Source organism: Onychomys torridus, chromosome 2 (assembly GCF_903995425.1).
Source record: "Onychomys torridus chromosome 2, mOncTor1.1, whole genome shotgun sequence".
In the NCBI taxonomy this organism is placed as follows: Eukaryota; Metazoa; Chordata; class Mammalia; order Rodentia; family Cricetidae; genus Onychomys; species Onychomys torridus.
The window spans coordinates 115,591,150-115,612,811 of record NC_050444.1 but is presented as its reverse complement, the minus strand read 5'-3'; the positions used below and the strand labels follow the sequence as shown (position 1 = coordinate 115,612,811).

The 21,662-nt window shown below is 40.5% G+C and overlaps 1 protein-coding gene across 9 annotated transcripts in view; it reads left to right on the top strand.

Annotated features, from left to right (window-relative positions):
* Positions 1-21,662, top strand: part of Dock7 (dedicator of cytokinesis 7) — a 186,940-nt gene that overhangs the window by 138,808 nt on the left and 26,470 nt on the right. For all 9 annotated transcript variants that reach the window (XM_036180182.1, XM_036180187.1, XM_036180185.1 and 6 more), the window contains 9 exons: positions 5,781-5,963; positions 6,064-6,199; positions 9,602-9,698; positions 11,172-11,268; positions 13,126-13,260; positions 13,962-14,114; positions 17,269-17,427; positions 18,496-18,596; positions 21,379-21,571. In XM_036180182.1, coding sequence (XP_036036075.1) covers positions 5,781-5,963; positions 6,064-6,199; positions 9,602-9,698; positions 11,172-11,268; positions 13,126-13,260; positions 13,962-14,114; positions 17,269-17,427; positions 18,496-18,596; positions 21,379-21,571 — 1,254 coding nt within the window. The remainder of the gene's footprint in view (positions 1-5,780; positions 5,964-6,063; positions 6,200-9,601; positions 9,699-11,171; positions 11,269-13,125; positions 13,261-13,961; positions 14,115-17,268; positions 17,428-18,495; positions 18,597-21,378; positions 21,572-21,662) is intronic.

Genomic DNA, 21,662 nt, shown 5'->3' with positions numbered 1-21,662 from the left:
TCAGCACTCTGATCTTTAGGCAAGCTTTATTTGTTAGATCACAAACAAAACATCACCACTCACATCCTCTTGTGTGTGTTCTTTGGAGAAAGGGCTGTGAAAATCCTTTGTCTTGTTACTGAGTTGAAAGAGTTCTTCATAGACTCCAGGTGCAAATCCCTTATTAGATATGTGATTCACAAATAGTCCCCATTTTTCTGTGGATTATCTTTTCTCTTCTTGATGATAGTGTTTAAAATGTAACTTTTTTGTTTTTTTTGCTTTTTTTAATTGTTTGTAGAAAATTGTTAAAATTGCTAAGGTGCTTAATCTTCTACCATAACTGTCTGCCCAGCTGCTTTTCAAAGGGTGAGCAATGTGCTTACCTTAAAGCCTATGGTATTTTCAAGATGACAGGCCTACCTGTCCTTTGCCAAGCATGATTTCTTATTCTTAAAATTAAGGAACAATATAGGCTAACATATTTGTAGATAAATCATTATAGTACCAGAAAGCCCAAAACATTTTCTATGGGGCACTAAAAAGCTGAATTCTTTTCAAGGATGTGAATTGGATTGTTGCAGCTTGATGTATTAAAATACAAAAAGAAAATTATAACTTTGATGAGCTCCAGTTGATTGGATTTTTCTTGTGTGGTACATGTACAAAATCGAATCGAAGGACAAGCCTGGGATGCATGTCTGCAGTCCAGCACTGCTGTGCATACGGTCAGGTCGTGTTTGATAGTTTAGTCTGTTCCTTTCCATTGGTTTCCCATAACTGCTCCTGCTGACTGGGATCTCCAGTGCAGCTTTGGAATACTTGATATGTTCGGGAAAGTCTTCAGCATCTTATTGTTAAATGTATTGTTAATGCTCTGTGGTAAAGAACATGATTTCCAGCACCCACACTAGGTGGCTTGCAACTTCTTGGAACTCAGTTTTAGGGAATTTAGTGCCTTTTTCTGGACTCCAAGGGTATCTATACTCACATACAATCACATATACACAGACACACAGAGTTAAAAACAAAATCTTTAGTTAAAAAAATGCAACATTTAAAAATTATTTTTCAAACTTTTTCTTGAGTCATTAAGAAGAACATTGGGGTTGGGGATTTAGCTCAGTGGTAGAGCGCTTGCCTAGCAAGTGCAAGGCCCTGGGTTCAGTCCTCAGCTCCAGTAAATGAATGAATGAATGAATGGATGGATGGATGGATGGATGGATGGATGGATGGATGGATGGATGGATGGACGGACAGATGGATGGATGGATGGATGGATAAATAGGTAGGTAGGTAGGTAGGTAGGTAGATAGAAGAACAAATTGTTTAACTTTCTATTTCTTTTTTGCTGTTTTTTTATTTTTATTTATTTATTTTTTTGAATTTTGGTGGTGTTCAAGACAGGATCTCACTATGCAGCTCTGGAACTTGTTTTGTAGACCAGACTGACCTAGAACTCACCGAGAGCTACCTACCTCTGCCTGAGTACAGAGATTAATGGTGTGGGCCACCGCTAATGGCTGATTTAAGTTCATTGTTCAGACAACCTTGAATTCCTGAGTTAAGTTTAGACTTTTTATAACTGTGTATTGATTATTTGTTTTGCTCGTGTTTTCTTTGGACTTACGTATTCATGCTCTTAAGTAATTCTGCCTATAACCTCTCTCTCTCTCTGAGTGTGCTGTTGGGATTTGAGATCAAAGCTAGGCTAGCGGCTGATGTGGGCCAGAGTTTCTTCTTTCATTTGGACCCCTCAAGAGTGTGTTTGGCTTTTTGTTTTGTTTTGTTTTTGGTTTTGTTTTGTTTTTCAAGACAGGGTTTCTCTGTAGCTTTTGGAGCCTGTCCTGGACTAGCTCTATAGCCCAGGCTGGCCTTGAACTCACAGAGATCCACCTTCCTCTGTCTCCCGAGTGCTGGGATTACAGGTGTGTGCCACCACCGCCCGGCTATGGTTTTGGTTTTTTGAGACAGGGTTTCTCTGTGTAGCCCTGGCTGTCCTGGAACTCACTCTGTAGACCAGACTGGCCTCAAACTTACAGAAATCCACCTGCTTCTGCCTCTTGAGTGCTGGGATTAAAGGTGTGTGCCGCCACCATCCAGCAAGAACTTGTTTTTGAGATTAGATTCCTTCCTCCCTGGAGTCTCCTCTTTCTGTGCCTGCACTGTAGAAGGAGGGGGATTGGGGATTTTTTTTTTAATTTTTCACATTAGATATATTTCTTCTTAATGCTATAAGGCTGTTAAACTTTCTTGTTTCTTATACTAGTTTTTGTAGGAATAGCATTTTGTATTTTTTTTCTTATTGTCATATCAGCTGTTTTGAGTGGTTAGACATGCTCATTCATGTCTGTAATTTCAGCACTAGGAAGGCTGAGGCAGGAGGATTGCAAGTTGAGGTCAGCTACATAGTGAGACCTTGTCCAAAGGATGTCGAAAGGGAAAGACATTAGAGGTGTATGGTTGGTTGTTGGGAAGTGCCAGCTTGGGGTGCTTCTGCTCGTCCTTCTGATGAGTGTTGGTCTCTTGCTGTCTCTGCTCTTGGGGGAGTGCTCATGCCCCTTTCTTTGCTCGTTTAGTGGATGTTCCTTTTCTGACTTCAGATAAATGTTTAACCCAGTCAGCTTCATCATTTCTTCCTTGATAGGTATTTTACACCTGTCAATTTTTCTTTAGCTTTGCTTTGGTTAACTGCTGCTGTTTGGACATAGCATTTTCGTTGTTTGGTTCAAAATGTCTGTAAAGTTCACGGTGATCTTTAGTGATATCTGGCTATTTAAGAAGAGCTTTTAAATTTCTAGCCATAAAGATTTCTAGTTACTCTCTTCTTTCTGCTCATGACCTGGTCTCAGGGTCAGAGAATGTGCATCTGGATTTCGGTCAGGACATTACATTTTCCACAGCTACTCTTAGGTCTAGTGTCTGGTCCACTTTTCTAAGTCCCTGGGCTCCGGTCTGGAGACGCTTTAGCTGCAGCTGCCATTGCTTCTGTTGAGCTGTTTTGCCTTGACTGGGTTTTGTCTCTTGCCCCTGCTTTCCCAGCAGTTGAGGTTTAGACCTTTCTCCTTGTTTCTCCACCAGACTTTGGGCTCTTCAGTGTTCTGATAATTAAGTATTTAGCAATTTAAAATTAAAATTGTTAATATATTTTTGATGGCTTGTACCTTTTGTTAGCATGAACTATAATGTCCTTCCAGGTATTTTTTCCTAATGGTTTTAAATGTTGCCTTTCCTATTTAAATGCTTTATTTACCTGAAATTAATTTTTTTATAGAGTGATACAGGATAGGAACCCACTCTTTTCCCCTGTAGAGGAATCATTTGTCCCAGTACCATTTATTAAATAGTCCATTTCTCATCACCGAACCACAGTATGTGCTGTTATAGATCATATTTCAAAATTCATAGGATATTTTTCATGCTTTCTGTTCTATTAGACTGTCCCCCATATATACCAAATTTACACTGTCCTAATCACCTTGACTTTCTATAAATGTGCTGCTACCTGAAAGAATAAATTTGTTTCTCTTGTCCCCACATCCCTCATGGTCCTCACTGATGATTGGATGTTTCAGAGGCAGGTTAGATAAGAGCTTCTTGTCTGGACCCACAGTTACTGAATGTGGATCCCAGCCCTTCTGTGACTACAGAATACTTGTGATGCTCTGTTTTCTTGCTGTGATAAGGAATGAGTAATAATATTTATCTCTTTGAGTACTGGTAAAGATAAATAACGTAGTATGCATGTAGCAGGAATCTTAAATAGTCTTATTAATAAGAGCAAACCTGGAGCCAGGTATTGGGGTGACCGCTGAAAGATCAGAGAAGCAGAGCAAGTCACAGCTACCTCACCTCTCCAGTTCCTCAGCTGATCCTGTTTCCTCAGACTGGAAGCCTCTGAGTCCTCATCCAGAATGAATCTCAGCTGAACTGTGTTGCTCCAAAGTCTAAAAGCTTAACCAGCCAAATTCTTCTAGTTTCTGGTTTTCACGCCTTATATATCTTTCTGTTTTTACCATCACTCCCTGGGATTAAAGGCTCACTTCTGGGGATTAAAGGCCTGAGTCACCATGGCTGGCTGTTTCCAATGTGGCCTTGAACTCACAGAGATCCAGAGGGATTTCTGTCTCTGGAATGCTAGGATTAAAGGCATGAGTGCCACCATTTTCTGGCCTCTGTATCTAGTGGCTCTCTGTTCTCTGGCCCCAGATAAGTTTATTAGGGTGCACAGTATTTTGGGGAACACAGTACCACCACATATGCATGCAGCGTTCAGTGCATTGCCTGGGACTGAGTAAGTATTTGTGCTAGTTGCTACCATCGTTTTCAGCCAGATAGAAGGAAGACTGTAGAGAAGTAGAATCATGACCTTAGCAGTCAAGTGTGTTCAGCTTTCCCCAGTCTTTCCTCCCTAATTGCTTTCTTTTGCTTTTAGTAAATTTTCGAGTAACTACTCAATAAGAAGCATGGGCCATGGGATCTGGTTAGCCAGAACTAAAATCTCACCTTCTAAGAAAACTAATAGTTGATATCATCTTGCAAGGTTGCTGCGAAAGTTCAGTAAACTTATTAGCATGGTGCTTGGCATACTTCAAAGTTTACTTTCATCATTGTTCACTACTCTTAACTGCGAAGTTGAGGTGAGACGGCGTACTTTGTAATATTTGGGGAGGACTAAAATAGTGTGTGTGAAGGGCTTAGTGCAGTGACTAAACCAGATAGACCCCTAGTCAGCGGTGCTATAAATACGTCCATATGCTTCATTTTTCATTTACAGTTCATTGCTATGTCCTGATATAGATCACACTTTGAAGATACCTTTCAACCTCATATGCCACAAATAAAAATACCCTTTTTCTACTGTATGTATATTAGTTATTTTTCTGTTGCTCTGATAAAACATATGACCAAAGGCAATTTAAGAAAGAAGGCGTTAATTTTTAACTAAAGCTCCAGTGGGATAGCCGTCCATGACAGCAAGCAGAAGCATAGCAGCAGACACAGGGAGAGCTCCCCTCAACCATGAGCACAAAGCAGAGAGAGCAAACTGGAAACGGCTCAAGCTTTTACCCTCAAAGCCCTCCCCCAGTGACATATTTCCTCCAGCAGGGCTAGCTACACCACATAAACATCCGCAAACAGTTCTACCAAATGAGCACCAAGTGTTTATGTGCCTGTGACTTTGGGGGAGCATTTTCATTAAACCACCAGAGTGTGCTTAAGTTTCTCCCCTTTATGTCAGTGATTCTTTGTAAGAAACAGTGGTCCTCTGAACCTTATAAGCATTAATTTGTTACTAGTTTTTATGCAGTTTTATACACCTTACTCTGAGTCAGTTGCTTTGCTCATTTGTCTCCCCACCTCTGATGGCCTCTGATAGGTTTTTTGGGTTTCAGTGGTAGAAACTCTGTTTTCTCTTCATACTCTTTCTTAACATGTACTGTTCTCTGCTGGCAGTTCTGCCAAAATAAAACAGATATCTACTACTTCATTAAACTTCAGATTTTAGGGTTCTATATGGCTGCTTTCCCATGTGTTCTCTAAATCAAATGGTTCCTTTAGAGTAGTTTATTTTTAAGAAAATTCTATTTTACAATATTTATTTATTTGTTCATATGATTTTTAGACAGACTCTTGGTGTATAACCAGGCTTGCCTGAAGCTTGTTAGGTAGCTCAAACTCCCTCAAACTTGGCGCCCTTCTACCTGAGTCTCCCAAATACTGGAGTTACAGATGTGTGTCAACTGAAAACCAAATGATCACTGGTCAGTGGGTCACATGCTACTGTTCTTCATTTTCAGAGTGGCAGGCAACATACCAGCTTTTCAGCAGAATCGAGCCGGAGCCTTTTGATCTGTCTGCTCTGGGTTCTCAAGAACGCAGATGAAACAGTTCTGCAGAAGTGGTTTACAGACCTCTCTGTCCTACAGCTGAACCGGCTGTTGGATCTCCTCTATCTGTGTGTGTCTTGCTTTGAGTACAAAGTAAGTAGCCAGAAGACCATTGAAACTTACGAGGAGGTAAACTAATGTGGAAAGGAAGAAGGAAATGTCCTCAGTGCCTCTTCTGATGTTTACATTTTAGGGGAAAAAGGTATTTGAAAGAATGAATAGTTTGACCTTTAAGAAATCAAAAGACATGAGAGCCAAGCTTGAAGAAGCCATTCTGGGGAGCATCGGTGCCAGGCAGGAAATGGTGCGGCGGAGCCGAGGGCAGCTCGGTAGGTGCAGCTTCTCTTGGTGAGAGCAACTTGGTCACTTCCAAGAATCATGTTCTGTTGTTACCGCTGCTACCCGTCCCCAGTGGCTTTCAGAAACACTTCGACCGTAACTGAATCAGCGTGGTAATTGCTTCTCTGAAGGTGCTGGTTGAAATTCTAATGCAAATGATAAGCGTGTGTCCTAGTTTGCTGGGGATGGTTCCGTTTTGCCCGCTGTCCTTGTGTATCAGTAGCATTCCTTCCCACTCCTTTTCAAAATAAACATCAGATTCAGGACAAAATTGAGCACAAAAGACAGAGATTTATGTGTATCCTCTGTACAGACACATCCTCCATTATCGACATCTTTGAGAGTAGCACACTTCTTAGTGGGTAAGCCCACAACAGAACGTCATCACCCAGTCTGGGATTCATTCTGTATATCATGCCCTTTACTGTTAAATGTTCTATTTTGCGCTGTAAATAAATCCATTGTGTATCAAATACAAAAATGTTGCCCACAGACTCACATGTGAGGTAGAAAAAAATAGTTTATTCCCCATGGAGGTCTATTTCTAATCCTAGGTTGGCCACCATTAACCATGTCACCTTGGTCATGATACTTCATCTCCCAGCTTCCTTTTCTTCACCTCTTTGTAATTGTTTTTAGGATTTAGAAAGTAGTATAACTACCTGATCTTATCATCTTTGTGATGATAATATATGTGAACATTTGTAAATCTAAAATGACATAAATACTAATATTGATAAAAGTTCTGTAATGTCAGAGACATGGCTTAGTCATCTGTGTAAAGAATACATACTAAATGCCTAGTATGTATTTGATGAGTTAAAAAATGAATCTGTGAATGGATTTTATTTTTTCCTTTACATAGTTGTTTATTTTGAGATAGAGTCTGGTCTTGTGGTCTAACCCTAGGTGGCCTCAAAATGATTTTGTAGAACAATCTAACCTTAAACTGTTGGTAATCCCCCTGCCTCACTTTTCAGTATTGGGATTACAGGTGTGTGCTACCATATCTGGCCTATGAATAATAATTGTTAATTAGAATTGTCTTTTTTTCTTTTGGTTTTTCAAGACAGGGTTTCTCTGTGTAGTCCTGGCTGTTCTAGAACTCACTCTGTAGCTCAGGCTGGCCTCAAACTCAGAGATCCACCTGCCTCTGCCTCCTCAGTGCTGGGATTAAAGGCATTGCACCACACCACCAGCACAATTAGAATTTTTTGACATTCCATTAGCATAAATCATTTATTTAAGTAGATTTTATATACTGTATGTGTTTAGAATTTAATGATGAGTAAGACCCAGTCAGTCTGGGAAGGAAATAACAGAGCTCAAACCAGACAGTCCTAGCATGGAGGTAGGCAAGAAGTCGTGTAGGCAGGGTGGCTAATAGCTTAGGCTTGTTACTCACTAGCTCTCACAACTTAAATCAACCCCTATTGCTTATCTATGCTCTGCCACATGGCAGTACCTGTTTTTTAGCATGGCATGTTCATTTCCTGCTTTCTCTGTCTCACTGGTGATTCACTTCTTCCTCCCTGCACTCTCCTTTTGTCCACAAGTCCCACCTGCCGCTACTGCCTAGCTATTAGCCATTTAGCACATAGAGGTCTGAGACACCTGCCCTCGAGTACACAGACACATAATTAATAATAACAACAACAATAATAATAATAATTCTAGAAAATAATTCAAATTAAAAACCTTAGAAAGGAAGGAAAGAAAAACAATAGGAAAGCATAGAGATGTGTCTGTCATTATATAAAACGATCTCTGTTTCTTAGTACTTTTTAAATTCCTTTGTGAACTCTGAATTGTTCTTCTGTCCTCTCAAACAATCCTCAGTCTCGTTGTTTTCAAATGTGGAGTCTTCATTTCCCTTTTGAAAGCTTGAAGTCCGATTCCATCATGTGCTTGTGTATTGACCACCAGTCTCAGTGCTTTCTCACGCAGGATAAAAGACTCACTGTGCCATCCAGTCTGCCTTCAAACCTAAAGTCCTCGGGAACAAGCCCGCCCTTTCCTAGAGAACCAGGAAGTAACTGTGTACTGTGCTTAGGAAGGACACAAGTTTGGGTTCCCAGCTCTTATGTCAGGCAGCTCACAGCCTTCTGTACAACCTCACCTCCAGAAAATCTAATCCCCTCTTCTGGCTTCTGTGGGGTCTTCTCCCCTGCTTTCTCTCCTGCATGTGTACACACACACACACACACACACACACACACACACACACACACAGAAAATCTTTAATCTTTTCATGTGTGTGTTGTATCTCTATATGCATGTTTGGATATATGCGTGTGTGTAGGTTGTGTGTGCACATACATGTGCATGCTTATGTGGAGCCTAAGGTTGGTGTGAGGACTCCTTCAATCATTCCTCCTTTTTCTTTAAGGCAAGGTCTTTTAGTTAACCCAAATTGCTCCGATATGACCATCTTGCTAGCCAACTTGCTCCAAGGGGTCCCTGTCTCTGGCTCCTAAGGCTAAAATTACAAGCAGACTGCTACGTCTGCTCAGCATGTGTCTGGGCTCTGGGACTCTGAATCTCTGTTCTCTTGCTTGCACTGCAGACACTTTAATCATGAAGCCATCTTCTCAGCCTCTGCCATGTTTTGTTATGGACACAAACTCACTGTGCACTCAGTATATTCCAGATACTTCATTATTAAATGCTGAACAAAATGGACATCACTTTTGTCAAGTAACATGTTCTTATATGAATAAATGCAATGGAGGCCAGTATGGTGGTTCACATCTGTAATCCCAGCACTTAAGAGGCTGAGGCAGGAGGATTGCATTAAATTCATGACCAGTTTTAGTTATATAGTGCATTATAGGCTAGCTTGGGCTACAGAGTAGCCCTGTCTCATTAAAAATTAATAATCAATGTTATGAACAAAAGCAAAGCAAATACTTAGGCAAAGACATCTTGGAGGATGGGAGAAGGCTTTCTGATGAGGTGGTGAGTGATTACTTACCCAGTGGAAGTTTATGAGCAAACCCATCAGATAAAAGTCTCAGGAACCATTGTTCGAGTCCTCGCTTAGGAACCTGTGTGGTGAGGCTGTTCAGACTAGCCATGCCCACAGGAGAGCAGGGGGATAGAATGACTAAACACATCCCAGTCCCTCAAGGAAGTGAGGCCATTCCATTAAGCCTTCTGATAAAGCCCATGTTAGGTCCATTCTTTGCTTGTGTAAAAGGATGGGTTTTTACCCCCAAGAAACATCCTGTGTAGAAAATGTTTTCTCCTTTGAAAATCTCCACCGTCCATTTCTTCCACTTGTACTAAGAGAATAACTTTATAAAGTCAAAGGTATGTACTATTTCTTGTATGTTTTCCAATATGTGTGCATGTCTTCCACATGAAATGCCATTGTAAAATTGGTTTGACAGAGAGGAGCCCATCTGGAAGTGCCTTTGGGAGCCAAGAAAACCTGCGATGGAGAAAGGACATGACCCACTGGCGTCAGAACACAGAGAAGCTTGATAAGTAATACAGCCTTCTAATCTGTTCTAAGGGGCTGCCTAGATTTTAAACAGAAAAAGAAAATGATTCATTTTAGCTTTTTATTTTTATTAGGCATATATTTTAGAAGATAAATATTTATGTTTAATTTTTAGATTTAAAACTATTTAAAAAATAAGTTTATATGTTATAGTAAAATACATTGCATATTTAAAGACTTATTTATAAATAAATAAAGCTGGCTGGGGAGATGGCTCAGGGGTTAAGAGCACTAGCTGTTCTTCCAGAGGTCCTGAGTTCAAGTCCCAGAGACCACATGGTGGCTTACAACCATCTGTAATGAGATCTGGTGCCCTCTTCTGGCTTGCAGACATGCATTCAAGCAGAATACTGTATATATAATAAATAAGTAAAGCTTTAAAAATAATAATTAAATAAATAAATAAAGCAAACCTATATCCAATTAATTTTCTATGGAAAAGGCATTTGGCAACTGATTTCAGCATCAAATTGTTTTGTTTTGTTCATTTTTCCTCTCTTTATTGAGTTATAATTAGCACTATTTACACTATACAATGTAAGTTTTGAAATGTATATACAATTGTGTAATGATTATAATCAGGTTTGTTGACATTATTGCCTCATACAAGTTTTTTTTAAGTTTTATTTCTAATGTATGATTCCATCCCATCTTGCTTCAGACTTAAATTACTAGTTGTGGTACATACCTTTAAGCCTAGCACTTGGGAGGCAAAAGTAGAAGGATCTCTGTGAGTTCGAGGCCATCCTGGTCTACAAAGGGAGCTCCAGGACAGCCAAGGCTACAAAGAGATAAAGTTAAATTACCTTCTGAGAATATTTGTATAAATAGCTAAGAGGAAATTAGATAAAATCTTAGAAAAATCAAGCACTTTTCATGTAATTAGATACATTGAAAATGTTTGGAATCAAAGATGAGTACTCAACTTTTGAATGTTGCTTTGCATACCACAGTGGTAAATGCAGTAGATATTGCACCACCTAGTGTCTCTGCTGATGGCTGTACAGAGAATGTTTGTTCCACACCTGAACGGCAGAGCAAACATGTGTGCCTTTAGTGGCACTGTGTGCCTTTGTTGGGGACAGGTGTATAGATTGCTGGGCATGGTGGCACTAGGGAGGCAGAGGAGGCAGCGAATCTCTGAATTTGAGGCCAGCCTGGTCTACATAACAAGTTCCAGGCCAGTCAGGGCTATACAGTGAGAACCTGTCAGAGAGAGGGAGAGAGTAGAGAGGTGTGTTACTACTACACAGTCAACAAGATGTAGGGAAACAAAACATTTTAATATGTGAATTATTGCCTTTTTCTTCCTTTTTTATTTTTTTTTCAAGCAAATGTTAATAGTTTCAAGGTTTTTGTTTTAATGAATCTTTAAGTCACTTCACTTTTGGCTTTTTGAAATATAAGTAAATGATAAGGACCTTCATCTGTGATTCAAGTAAAATTTCTTATATTAGGTCAAGAGCAGAGATAGAGCATGAAGCCCTGATTGATGGAAACCTGGCCACTGAAGCGAACCTCATCATCTTAGACACATTAGAGATTGTCGTTCAGGTAAGGACAGACAAGAGGTGCTGGAGCCCAGACTGGGAAATGGAGAAGAAAATCAGTGTGAGCAGTGCAAGGATGCTCGGGGAGTAGTCGTTGACAGACAGGAGGTTCTGAGTCGTCAGTGACTCTCTTCACTGTCAATTCTGTTTCTTCCCACGGTTTTCAAATGTTCATTTGAGAGGACTTACAAAATCTACTTCTCTGTCCTGTTTAAGGCCTGGTCTTGTGTTTCAATAACCACTGTGTATTTGTATTGGGGTGTCCCGATGGAATACATTTAACGTACAACATAAAACTATGCTAGATTTATTCTGTATCTTCTATATATTAAGCAGTGGTTTCAGTTTTTAATGTATAATTACCTTATTTGGTAATTTTACATAGATGTGAACTACCTTAACAGGAGCTTTCTAGACAGTATTACCCTCTTAGTAACAGGAGCCATTTATAAAGTTTTCAAGCATTATCCTAAGTCCTTCACAAGTACTAACTCACTTGATCTTTGTAAGAAACAGGGAGTTGAAGTTATCATTATCCCCATCTTGTAGATAACAGTAGTTAGCCACAGAAATGGTTAAGCAGTGTCCCATGATCACACAGGAAGTCAGTCGAAGCAGGATGGGAACCCATTACCAAGACACCTCAGTTGTTTTAGTGACTACGTCTTCTCTCTCTGCTCCCATCACTTTGGCACGGTCTTAGTTCAGTGGTGTTGTGCTGGCCACCTACTTGATAATGTTCTGTATTCTATTTGTAGTCTGTTCTTTTCATTTCCTGGAGATTATTTTTCTTTTACTGGCCATTATCCTGACTGAAAAAAATTTTTTTGACTAAAAATTTTAAAACATAAAATCTTCAGTATTTCTTGGGCCTAAAGAGATGGCTCAGCGGTAAGAGCACTTGTGTGTGATCACAAAGACTGCAGACCACACACTGACATCACAGGCCTGCGTCTAGCGCATACTTGTGACCCCAGTTCCAAAGGCCGTGGAGACAGGAGGATCTCCGAGGCTTGCTAGCGTTTCACCTAGCCAGGAAGGTCAAGCCCAAAGTTCAGAGAGAATAGTCAGGTAGAAGATGCAGCACCCTCTTCTGGCCTGTGTATACATACACCTGCACTGTGCAGACAGACACACAATATGCACAAATAAATAATAAATAGTTTTTTAAAGTCTGTATTTCTTGATTGCTTAATGACAAAAATGGGAAATTCTGGGGCTTTTTAGTTTTGATGCTCTGTTAGTTGGACTAGGTGTAAACTACTAAGAGAAATAGTATGAAGAGAAATAGTATTTCCAAGAGAGTTTGATTGTGCAAGGTGCTTGCTTAGGCTTCACTCCTCACCACTCTGCATCTTATTGGGTAAAAGAACACTTAAATTTCTAAGCAGGTCTCATGGAGGCAGCTTCTCTTTAGTTTACGTTTATTTTGAGCTTAATTCCAAGTCTCCAGACAAAAGTCAGAGTTCTAGTTCTTAAAGGAAGAAGAAAAGAAAGTGATTTTTGATATGAAACCAGTGTTATCTGCCATGGGCACCCACTCTAGCTTTTCAGCTTTATCTTCTGAATGGCCCTCCTCAAGTCAGATATCCAAGTGTTTTTATGAATTTTTCTAGAATGTGCTTCCTGGTTTCCTGCCATTCTGTCTGTGGTTCCCCTCTCTGACACCCAACCTAAAGTCTCTCTGGCCTTCTTACTCCTTCTTTTCTTCCATCCAGTACTGTTGAGCGTCTTCTCTGGAAGTCCTCCTGGCTTTTACCATTTCCGATCCTTGTAAATGTTTGAATTTTCATATGTATTTTACTTACCTGGCCACGTTATAAGTCCATGTCTGGTTAATGTGTTCATCTTTAAATTGCAGACCGTTTCTGTGACAGAATCCAAAGAGAGCGTTCTGGGCGGGGTGCTGAAAGTGCTGCTGCAGAGCATGGCCTGCAACCAGAGCGCAGTGTACCTGCAGCACTGCTTTGCCACGCAGAGGGCCCTGGTCTCCAAGGTGGGCCATTCTTCACCTGTGCTCTGTGTCCCTTCACTTTCTTCTTTAACACTGCCCAAGGTCATTACCACACTCGCTGCTCAGTACCTTATAAGTCAGTTTTCAACACTTGATACCCTTGCTTCTTTCTTCAGAACTTGTATTGATAGGAATTATTGGTAATCAGTTTCTTGTCTTAAAATCTTAAAATCTTGTTTTGAGAAGAGCCTGAAATCAGTAACTGACTGGATATATTGTTCTGTCTGGGTTTTGTGTACTGGAAATTGAGCCTGGGTTCTTGTGCATGGGATACAAGAGCTCTTTCAGTGAGCTCTAGGCCCTGCCCATGTATCTTTCTTTTCAGCTCATTTATTAAGAATTCAATGTATTTTACATACCCTTTACTGTGTAAAGATAGCTCTGTGTTCCGCTGCCTCAGAGGTTTATTTGCTGTTTGCCCCCACCCCCAGATATGTGCATTTGTATTTATTTCACATGTTCATACTGTTTTCATAATACCTGACTGAGAAACCTTCCCAGGGTCACACCACTACCTCAACAAAGTGATATCACCAGGATTTTAACCTGTCGCTGTCTGACTGTGGTATGCGCTGTTGACCTTAACTAAAATTGTCTCTTAACTATTCTTTTTAATTTCTAGGCTAGGCTAACCTACCAGATTTCCAAGTCAGGCTGTGTTAACATATCTCTGCTTTGTACAGTTTCCTGAGCTCCTGTTTGAGGAAGAGACAGAGCAATGTGCTGATTTATGCCTCCGGCTTCTCCGACATTGCAGTAGCAGCATCAGTGCCATCCGGTCACATGCTAGTGCCTCCCTTTACCTCCTCATGAGGCAGAACTTTGAGATTGGGAATGTAAGTGTTCTGCTGTGAGAGAAAATTGTCTGGGTTCATAATGAAAGACAGCTTTAACAGACAGGTGTTAAGAACTTAGAATGTCTTTATTTCCTCTCCTGTGGATGTCTTACAAAAGTGTATATATGCATGGGTGCATGCATGCATGTGGTGTTTGTTTGGTAATACAAACTCACTCTGCACCATTTTTATTAGGTGCCAGGTTCTCATAACCTAGAACAAAAGATTCTAGTTACTTTATAGATTGTATTCAGTGTTTTAAAGTCCCTAAAATTTGACTACATGTGGAATTTCTTGATAAATATTCTTGATAGCATTTTCTGTTGTTCTGGGAAATGCTTTTTTTTTCTACTCAGGGAAATAAAAAAATAATTTAAAGATTAGTATTAGATAGTACCTCTAAATAGAAATTGATAATTTAAAACTGTCAGTGATGGTTACTTTGTTGGTCACTGCCATCATTTCAGTTCCCACCACGTAATGTAATATATTTACTACCTTGAATACTTGAATTGTATTGCTCACACTGTGGGAGCCACTGGCATATTACAAAGAAATGAGTGATGTGCATTTAGCATCCTAGTACTACACAAAAGATGGACTCCCGGGCAGAATGGTAAGGCTATGGACAGTTGTAGTGGTTTTAGGAATAAAAACAGATGGATTAGAAGGCAGCAGGGACTGGATTAGGTTTATTCTATGAAGAGGAAGAGCAGGAGCAGGAGCTGACCTCTAGATTTTGGGTTTGAGGAAGTCAATGAGAAACAAGGTACATTGGCTATCCTGACTTGTATCCATGCACCACCCAGATGGAACTGTTTAGTAAAGTAGAATGGTCTTGAGCTCCCCAGGGGAAGATAAACTGAATGCTATCCAGCATAAATGTTAGTTGAAGGAAAGACAGTTACTTAGTGCTTGTCAAGAGTGAAGCAATTTTTGACAGAATAGAGAACATTGGTGTTTTAGTTTCTTTTCCTGTTGTGTGGTAAAAACCCTGGCAGAAGCACATGAAGGAGAACAGGTTGTTTTTACTCCTAGTTCAAGGTGTAATTCATCATGTCAGGGAGGTCAAGGCATGAGGGGCGTGAAGTAGCTGACCACTTCACATCACCAGTCAGGAAACAGACAGGGATCAATGCAGACCAGTGCTCTGTTCTCTTTTTTCTGTTTGTGTAGTTCAGGTCCTCTGCCCAGAGAACAAACTAACCTACAATTAAAACGAGTCTTCCCACATCAATGTAATCAAGAGAATCCCTTGCAAACATTGTTAAAAGCTAAGATTAATCAAGACAATCCTTCACAGATATGCCAGAAGGCTTATCTCCTGTGTGATTCTGGAGTTTATCAAGTTAAAAATAACCTTCACAATTTGTATTTAAAATAGGTAACAGACTAATAAAGAGAACAGAAAAGAAATAGAAAAGGAAGAAGATGAGCTGGGAAAGTAGCTCTGTGTGGGAGCACTTACACTCCTGTGCTGAGGCCCTAAACCGTCCCTAACTCTACAGAACACAAAGCCTGGGACATCTCTAGAGTAGTGCCACTCAAGTTTGTAAAGCAAGAGATTCCATGGAGAAAGTGACCAGTACTGTAGATAGACAGAAGTATGAAGTAGAAAACTGTCATAAAAAGACTTGGATTTGACGACTGCTTTTAAGGGTAATTTCATAATAGGGAACAATGGAGAGGCGATGAGTATACTGTAAAAAAAAAAAAAAGATGAAATGTAAACTCTTAAAAATACCACCGTGGAAGCATCTGCAGTTCACTGACTATGCTTTCATGGTAGTGTGGGCCTAGTGAAGTAAGCTAGAGGTAAATACTCCAGGTCTCACTATGACTGTGGTTATGGTGGTCGGAACATGAATTAGTGTTAGAACATATACTTGTGTTCTGTTGATGAGGCTTGCCTCTGACTCTCCTGTTCGAGTTCCTAAAGTTTTCATTTCTAATTTTACCTCAATTTAGGTTTTTTTGTTTTTTGTTTTTGTTTTTTTTTAATGGATTCCATTTCTTCTTTCATGTCTTGAACTGTTTTCTTCCTTTTACTCCACTGTTTGTATTTGCATAGCTTTCATTAGTGGATTCATGGCCTCTTTAAGTCCTTGATTATATTCATAATAGCTAAGTCTCTGTCCTGTGCTTCAGCTCTGTTGGAATACCCAGGACCTGCTGTGGTAGGGTTCCTGGGCTCTAAGTGGAGACATGTTGTCCTGGCTGTTATCGATTGTGTTTTTACTCTGGCATCTAGACATCTGGGTGAGGGATTACTGTAATTCTAGGTGTTGATATCTGGTCTTTCCTTTGTTGGGTGAATTGTCTGTTGTCGGTTTCTGTTGCCCTCTGGATCTAAGGAGCAAGTGATGCCTGTGTGTTGCCTGGTAGAGGGTGCTTCCAAGTACCTCATGTATGACCGATCACTGGGGTGCCCAAGTAGAACTTGTTTCTAGGTGGACTAGATTGGTGGGGGCACTGAGGAAGTCCATAGGAGGGAGGAAAGCAGGTCTGCCACAGCAATTTGATTCCCTAGAGGAGATGGTTTCCTGGCCACCAGTGGTTTCTGGGAAGAGTGTCTCTAGTGCTGGTGGCAGAGCCAAAGGGAGGGGGTGAGAAGGAAAGCTGTGGGAGACAGTCTGCTTGGTTCCCTGGAGTGAGGCAGGCAGGAAGGAAAGGCCACAGCAGGTGGTCTGCTACCAACTGCAGGGTGGGAAGGAGAGTGAAATCATGTACCTGAGTCCTGGGCCAGCAAGGCCAGAAGGTTCCCAAGAGAGACAGACCATCTCTGCGTGATAGTGGGTGAGACAAAGGAACAGGGTGAGGGAGGAAGGCTGTAGGAGAGAATCTGCCTAGTTACCTGGGCGTTTGTTATGTCTTTTTTAAAATCAGGTTTTAATGCGTGTATTTCATTACTTTAAAATATCTTTCCCAGGGGCTGGAGAGATAGCTCAGAGGTTAAGAGCACCGACTATTCTTCCAAAGGTCCTGAGTTCAATTCCCAGCAACTACATGGTGTCTCACAACCATCTGTAATGAGATCTGGTGCCCCCTTCTGTGTACATAATAAATAAATAAATAAATAAAAAATATCTTTCCCTCAGAATTTTTTTTTTTGGTTCATCAAATATATAATATATTGACAATTTCCCTTTCACAGAACTTTGCCAGAGTAAAAATGCAAGTAACAATGTCATTATCCTCTTTGGTGGGTACATCTCAGAATTTTAATGAAGAATTCTTAAGACGCTCTCTAAAAACTATTTTGACATATGCTGAAGAAGATCTAGAATTGAGGGACACAACATTTCCTGATCAGGTGAGAAATGCTACTGTCTTAATTATTTTAATTGCAATAAAATTACCAAATAGGAACTTTCCAGATTGCTTAATAGTGAGTTTTGTTGTTGATGATGATGTTGTTGTTTTTCAAGACAGGGTTTCTCTGTGTAGTTTTAGTGCCTGTCCTGGACCCACTCTGTAGACCAGGCTGGCCGCGAACTCAGAGAGATCCACCTGCCTCTGCCTCCCAAGTGCTGGGATTAAAGGCATGAGCCACCACCGCCTGGCTAAATAGTGATTTTTAACTAAAGGTTTGGACATATTTCTTTCAACGTGTAACCCAAAGAAGATTGTTTCATAAAGCTGTTGTGTGCATGCGTGCGTGCGTGCGTGCGTGTGTGTTCTGTGTCTGCATGTAGTTATGAGTTCATACATGTGAAGGCCTAGAGGTCAAGATCAGATGATGTTCCTTGGGCCATTTCCTACCTTCGCTCACTGAACCTGGAGCTTGCCAGTTTGGATGGGATGACTGACCAGTGAGGCACAAGGATCCTCCTGTCTTTGCCTCCCTGTGGGCTGGAACTATATGCAAATGCCAGTCATCACACCTGGCTTGTGGGTGCTGAGGACAAACTCAAGTCCTCATGCTTGTGGGGTGAGTGCTGTTCCAACTGAACCATCTCCACAGCCCTTTATTTTTAAAACAGTTAATACGATTGCTGTTTAGTTCTGTCCATTTGTAACAGAACAGTAGGCTTAGGAGAGCAGACAGTGCTTTGTGATGAAACATTCCTGCCTACTAGTCAAACAGTAATCTGCCGTTAGTAAACTAGCTTGTCAAGCTGCCTTGTGGCGTGGTGAGAGACGGTTTTCCGAGTGCTCTTGCAGCCCTCATTGTGCTGCACCTGATACCTGCTCACAGCACCACCTGCAGTGGGAAAGTCTAGTCTACGAGGAATCCAGAGAGTTCATGCCCTCCCTTCCACACCCATACACTTGCTATAACTTGTTTTCCAAGTTCTAGAAGCTCTGAAGTAGCTGACAAACTCATTTAATTATCAGGAATGCATGACAAAGAAAATTTTTGTATAATTCTCTACTACAGGTCCAAGATCTGGTTTTCAACCTCCATATGATCCTTTCTGACACTGTTAAAATGAAGGAACACCAGGAGGATCCCGAAATGCTGATTGATCTCATGTACAGGTAGCCTTCATGTCATTCATTCACTCTTTGCCTTATGGGATTGCTAAGTCACCTGAGTAGCATTCAATGAGAAGAAATATGCAAAAAGTATTGAAGTGACTTTCCAGTATAAATTAAAAGGTCAAAATGCAATTTTACTTTTCATTTATGTGTGTGAATATTTTGCCTGCATGTATGTCTGTGCACCACGTGTATGCCTGGTGTCTGCAGAGGCCAGAGACTGTTCTTTTTTGAGGCTACTTTTTCGTATTTTCTGTCACTGCTTTTGAACTGTTTTGTTTGGACTGGAGAGATGGTTCAACAGTTGAGAGCACTTACTGCTCTTCCAGAGGACACAGGTCCAGTGTCCAGCACCCACGTGGCAGTTCACAACCATCTACAGCTGCAGTCCCAAAGGCTCCTTCACTCTCTGGTCTCCATCAGCACCAGGTACGTGGTATGCAGTGTGTAGACATACATGAAGACAAAACACCCATACGCATAAGTAAAAGTTAAAAACTTAATGTAGTCTGCGAGACCAGCTCTCAAGGCTACATCCAGGGTTGCAGAAAAGAATGCCTTCACAGCAGAGGGGCTTTAGGAAACTTTTTTATCTGAGGGTCTTTAGGAATAAGTTTCTATCTATCTCAAGGGGGAAAGACTCACTCATGATCTGAGGGTCATGCTCTTTATTTTTCTTCTCTTATTCTCTCTTTTAATCTCCAGCTCTAATTGTTTCTAATTTTCCAGGTCTGGATCTTTTTGTTCTAGTTCTCTTTTTTCCTCTGCTATAGCTCTAATTCTTCCTAAGTTCTATTTCTTTCTAGTTCTCCTTCATTCTACACAGCTATATACATATTTAACAAAAGGTTTCTGGCAATAAAAGGACGGATTACAAACACTACATCTGAAGGTCATAGCACATTCCTTGAGTAAATGATAAGGGGAAGAACCATTTACCATGGCAGCGAATGGGCGGGGACATGGTGCTCAGCATTTTCCCAGGCAGTGTCATTGAAAGCGTCCCAAACCTAAAAATATATTCTCTTATCCTGTATGTAACCCCAGATCACAAGGAAGGGAACTTATAACCCTTTGTTTAGCTGGACATAAAGCTATTTCTCTCTGGACTTGATTGTTATTCTTGTTATTCTTGAGTTTTATATTATAAACTTAGGTTACAGATTTGTGCAGAGTGTTAATTGCTAAGGAATTTAGTAGGGAGTGGCCACTGGTTTCCATTATCAGCCAGGCCTGGCTAGAGAAACTAGCATAGTATTTTAGGTTGCTTTGTGTTTAACAACCTTGGTTAGACATTTGCAATTCTGTCGTTGTGCATATCTGTAAAGTTTTAACCCATGATCCATTTACAGAGATAGTCGGTCTAGTTTGAATTTGTTCTGAGGCCCAAAATCAGCCAACAGAATGTGGCTATCTTAGAACTGAGAAGAAACTGCTGCCTTTTTTACACCAGTCTGAACCAGTAATAAAAAACAGGGCCTAAGTATCTTATAGTCCTCATGTAATAATAGATCTAGTTATGAAGCATATCCTAGTATATATTCTATGTATCAAAATGATACAGTTTAGGCTGGGCGGTGGTGGCGCATGCCTGTAATCCTAGCATTTGGGAGGCAAAGGCAGGTTGATCTCTGTGAGTTCGAGGCCAGCCTGGTCTACAGAGCTAGTCCAGGACAGACTCCAAAGCTACAGAGAAACCCTGTCTCAAAAAAACAAACAAGAAAAAAAAAATTACACAGTTTAATGAGAAATCATCTTCCTGACCATCCACAGATATATGTGCCCATAAGATTGAGATGTATTCATGAGATTACATATACACATCACATGAGATTACACATTACAGTGCAGTTATTGGGGAGATACCACAACTGTTTCTGCACATGTGAAATTATGGACAAGAACAACAGTTTCCAGAGTTGGTGGTCTCATAAGCCTTGCTTGACCAGGGTTCTCCTCCATCAGAGAACTATCCATCTTGGGTCGACATCTGAATTGTCAGTTGCTAGCTGCTGTCCTGCTTTGTGGTCCACAGCAGCTCGTGACAAAGCTAACTTCAGTTTGCTTACACATTGTTTTTTTGCAGTGCAGAGGATCAATGGTAGAGCCTCAGAAATAGAGTGCTTGTCAAAAAAAGAAATAATTTTTTAAAATAAATTCGGCATCCTAGATCTTGAACTTCTTAGAAAATCCCCAAACTCACATTTTGAGTGTGAAAAAAATGATCTTTTCAGAAAACTATGTGAATTTTTAACATAATATGAATTGTCATAATTTCAAATTATGGTTAGATTTAAAGGTAATGTTTATAGGTACAGATTTTGAGAAACTTGTTATTCCCATTGTATCTTGATAAACACAGCAGCAAAACTGGGATTTTCCTTTCAATGTGGCCCTCTTTTTCAGTTTTGCCTGTCATAAGACAAACACACACACAAAGTTATTCTTTTCAAATAAAGATGATGTGATGAAACTACCTTATATTTTTCTAATTTTCCTTATATATTATGTAAAATATGTATCTTATTTTATATTGTCTTATTTAAATTTGATAGTTTTCTGAGCAGCCAAGTTTCAATGTGGCGTGTCTCTTTACCTCAACCCAAAATGATACCACAGTGATTTCTTTATCCATACACCCTGACATTTGCCAGCCACTTAAATGCTTGTTGTAGCAGGCTGATGCAGTAGCGGGAACTTGTCTGGTAAACTCTGAGCAGCTTTCTGAACTCCTACCTAGTCTGGGAAGCTGGTGACTGAGAAGCCTTTCTGTTCTGATTAGAATTGCCAAGGGCTACCAGACCTCCCCAGACCTGCGACTGACCTGGTTGCAGAACATGGCTGGCAAACACTCAGAACGAAGTAATCATGCCGAAGCTGCTCAGTGCCTGGTCCACTCAGCAGCACTTGTTGCTGAATACCTGAGCATGCTGGAGGACCGGAAGTATCTTCCTGTTGGATGCGTAACATTCCAGGTAGGAATCTGCTGTGTGTATGTGAGGTCATGTCCTTTGATTTTAACTTGACCCTGGTTATATGAAGTCCTTCAGTTTGTAGGGAAAGCAG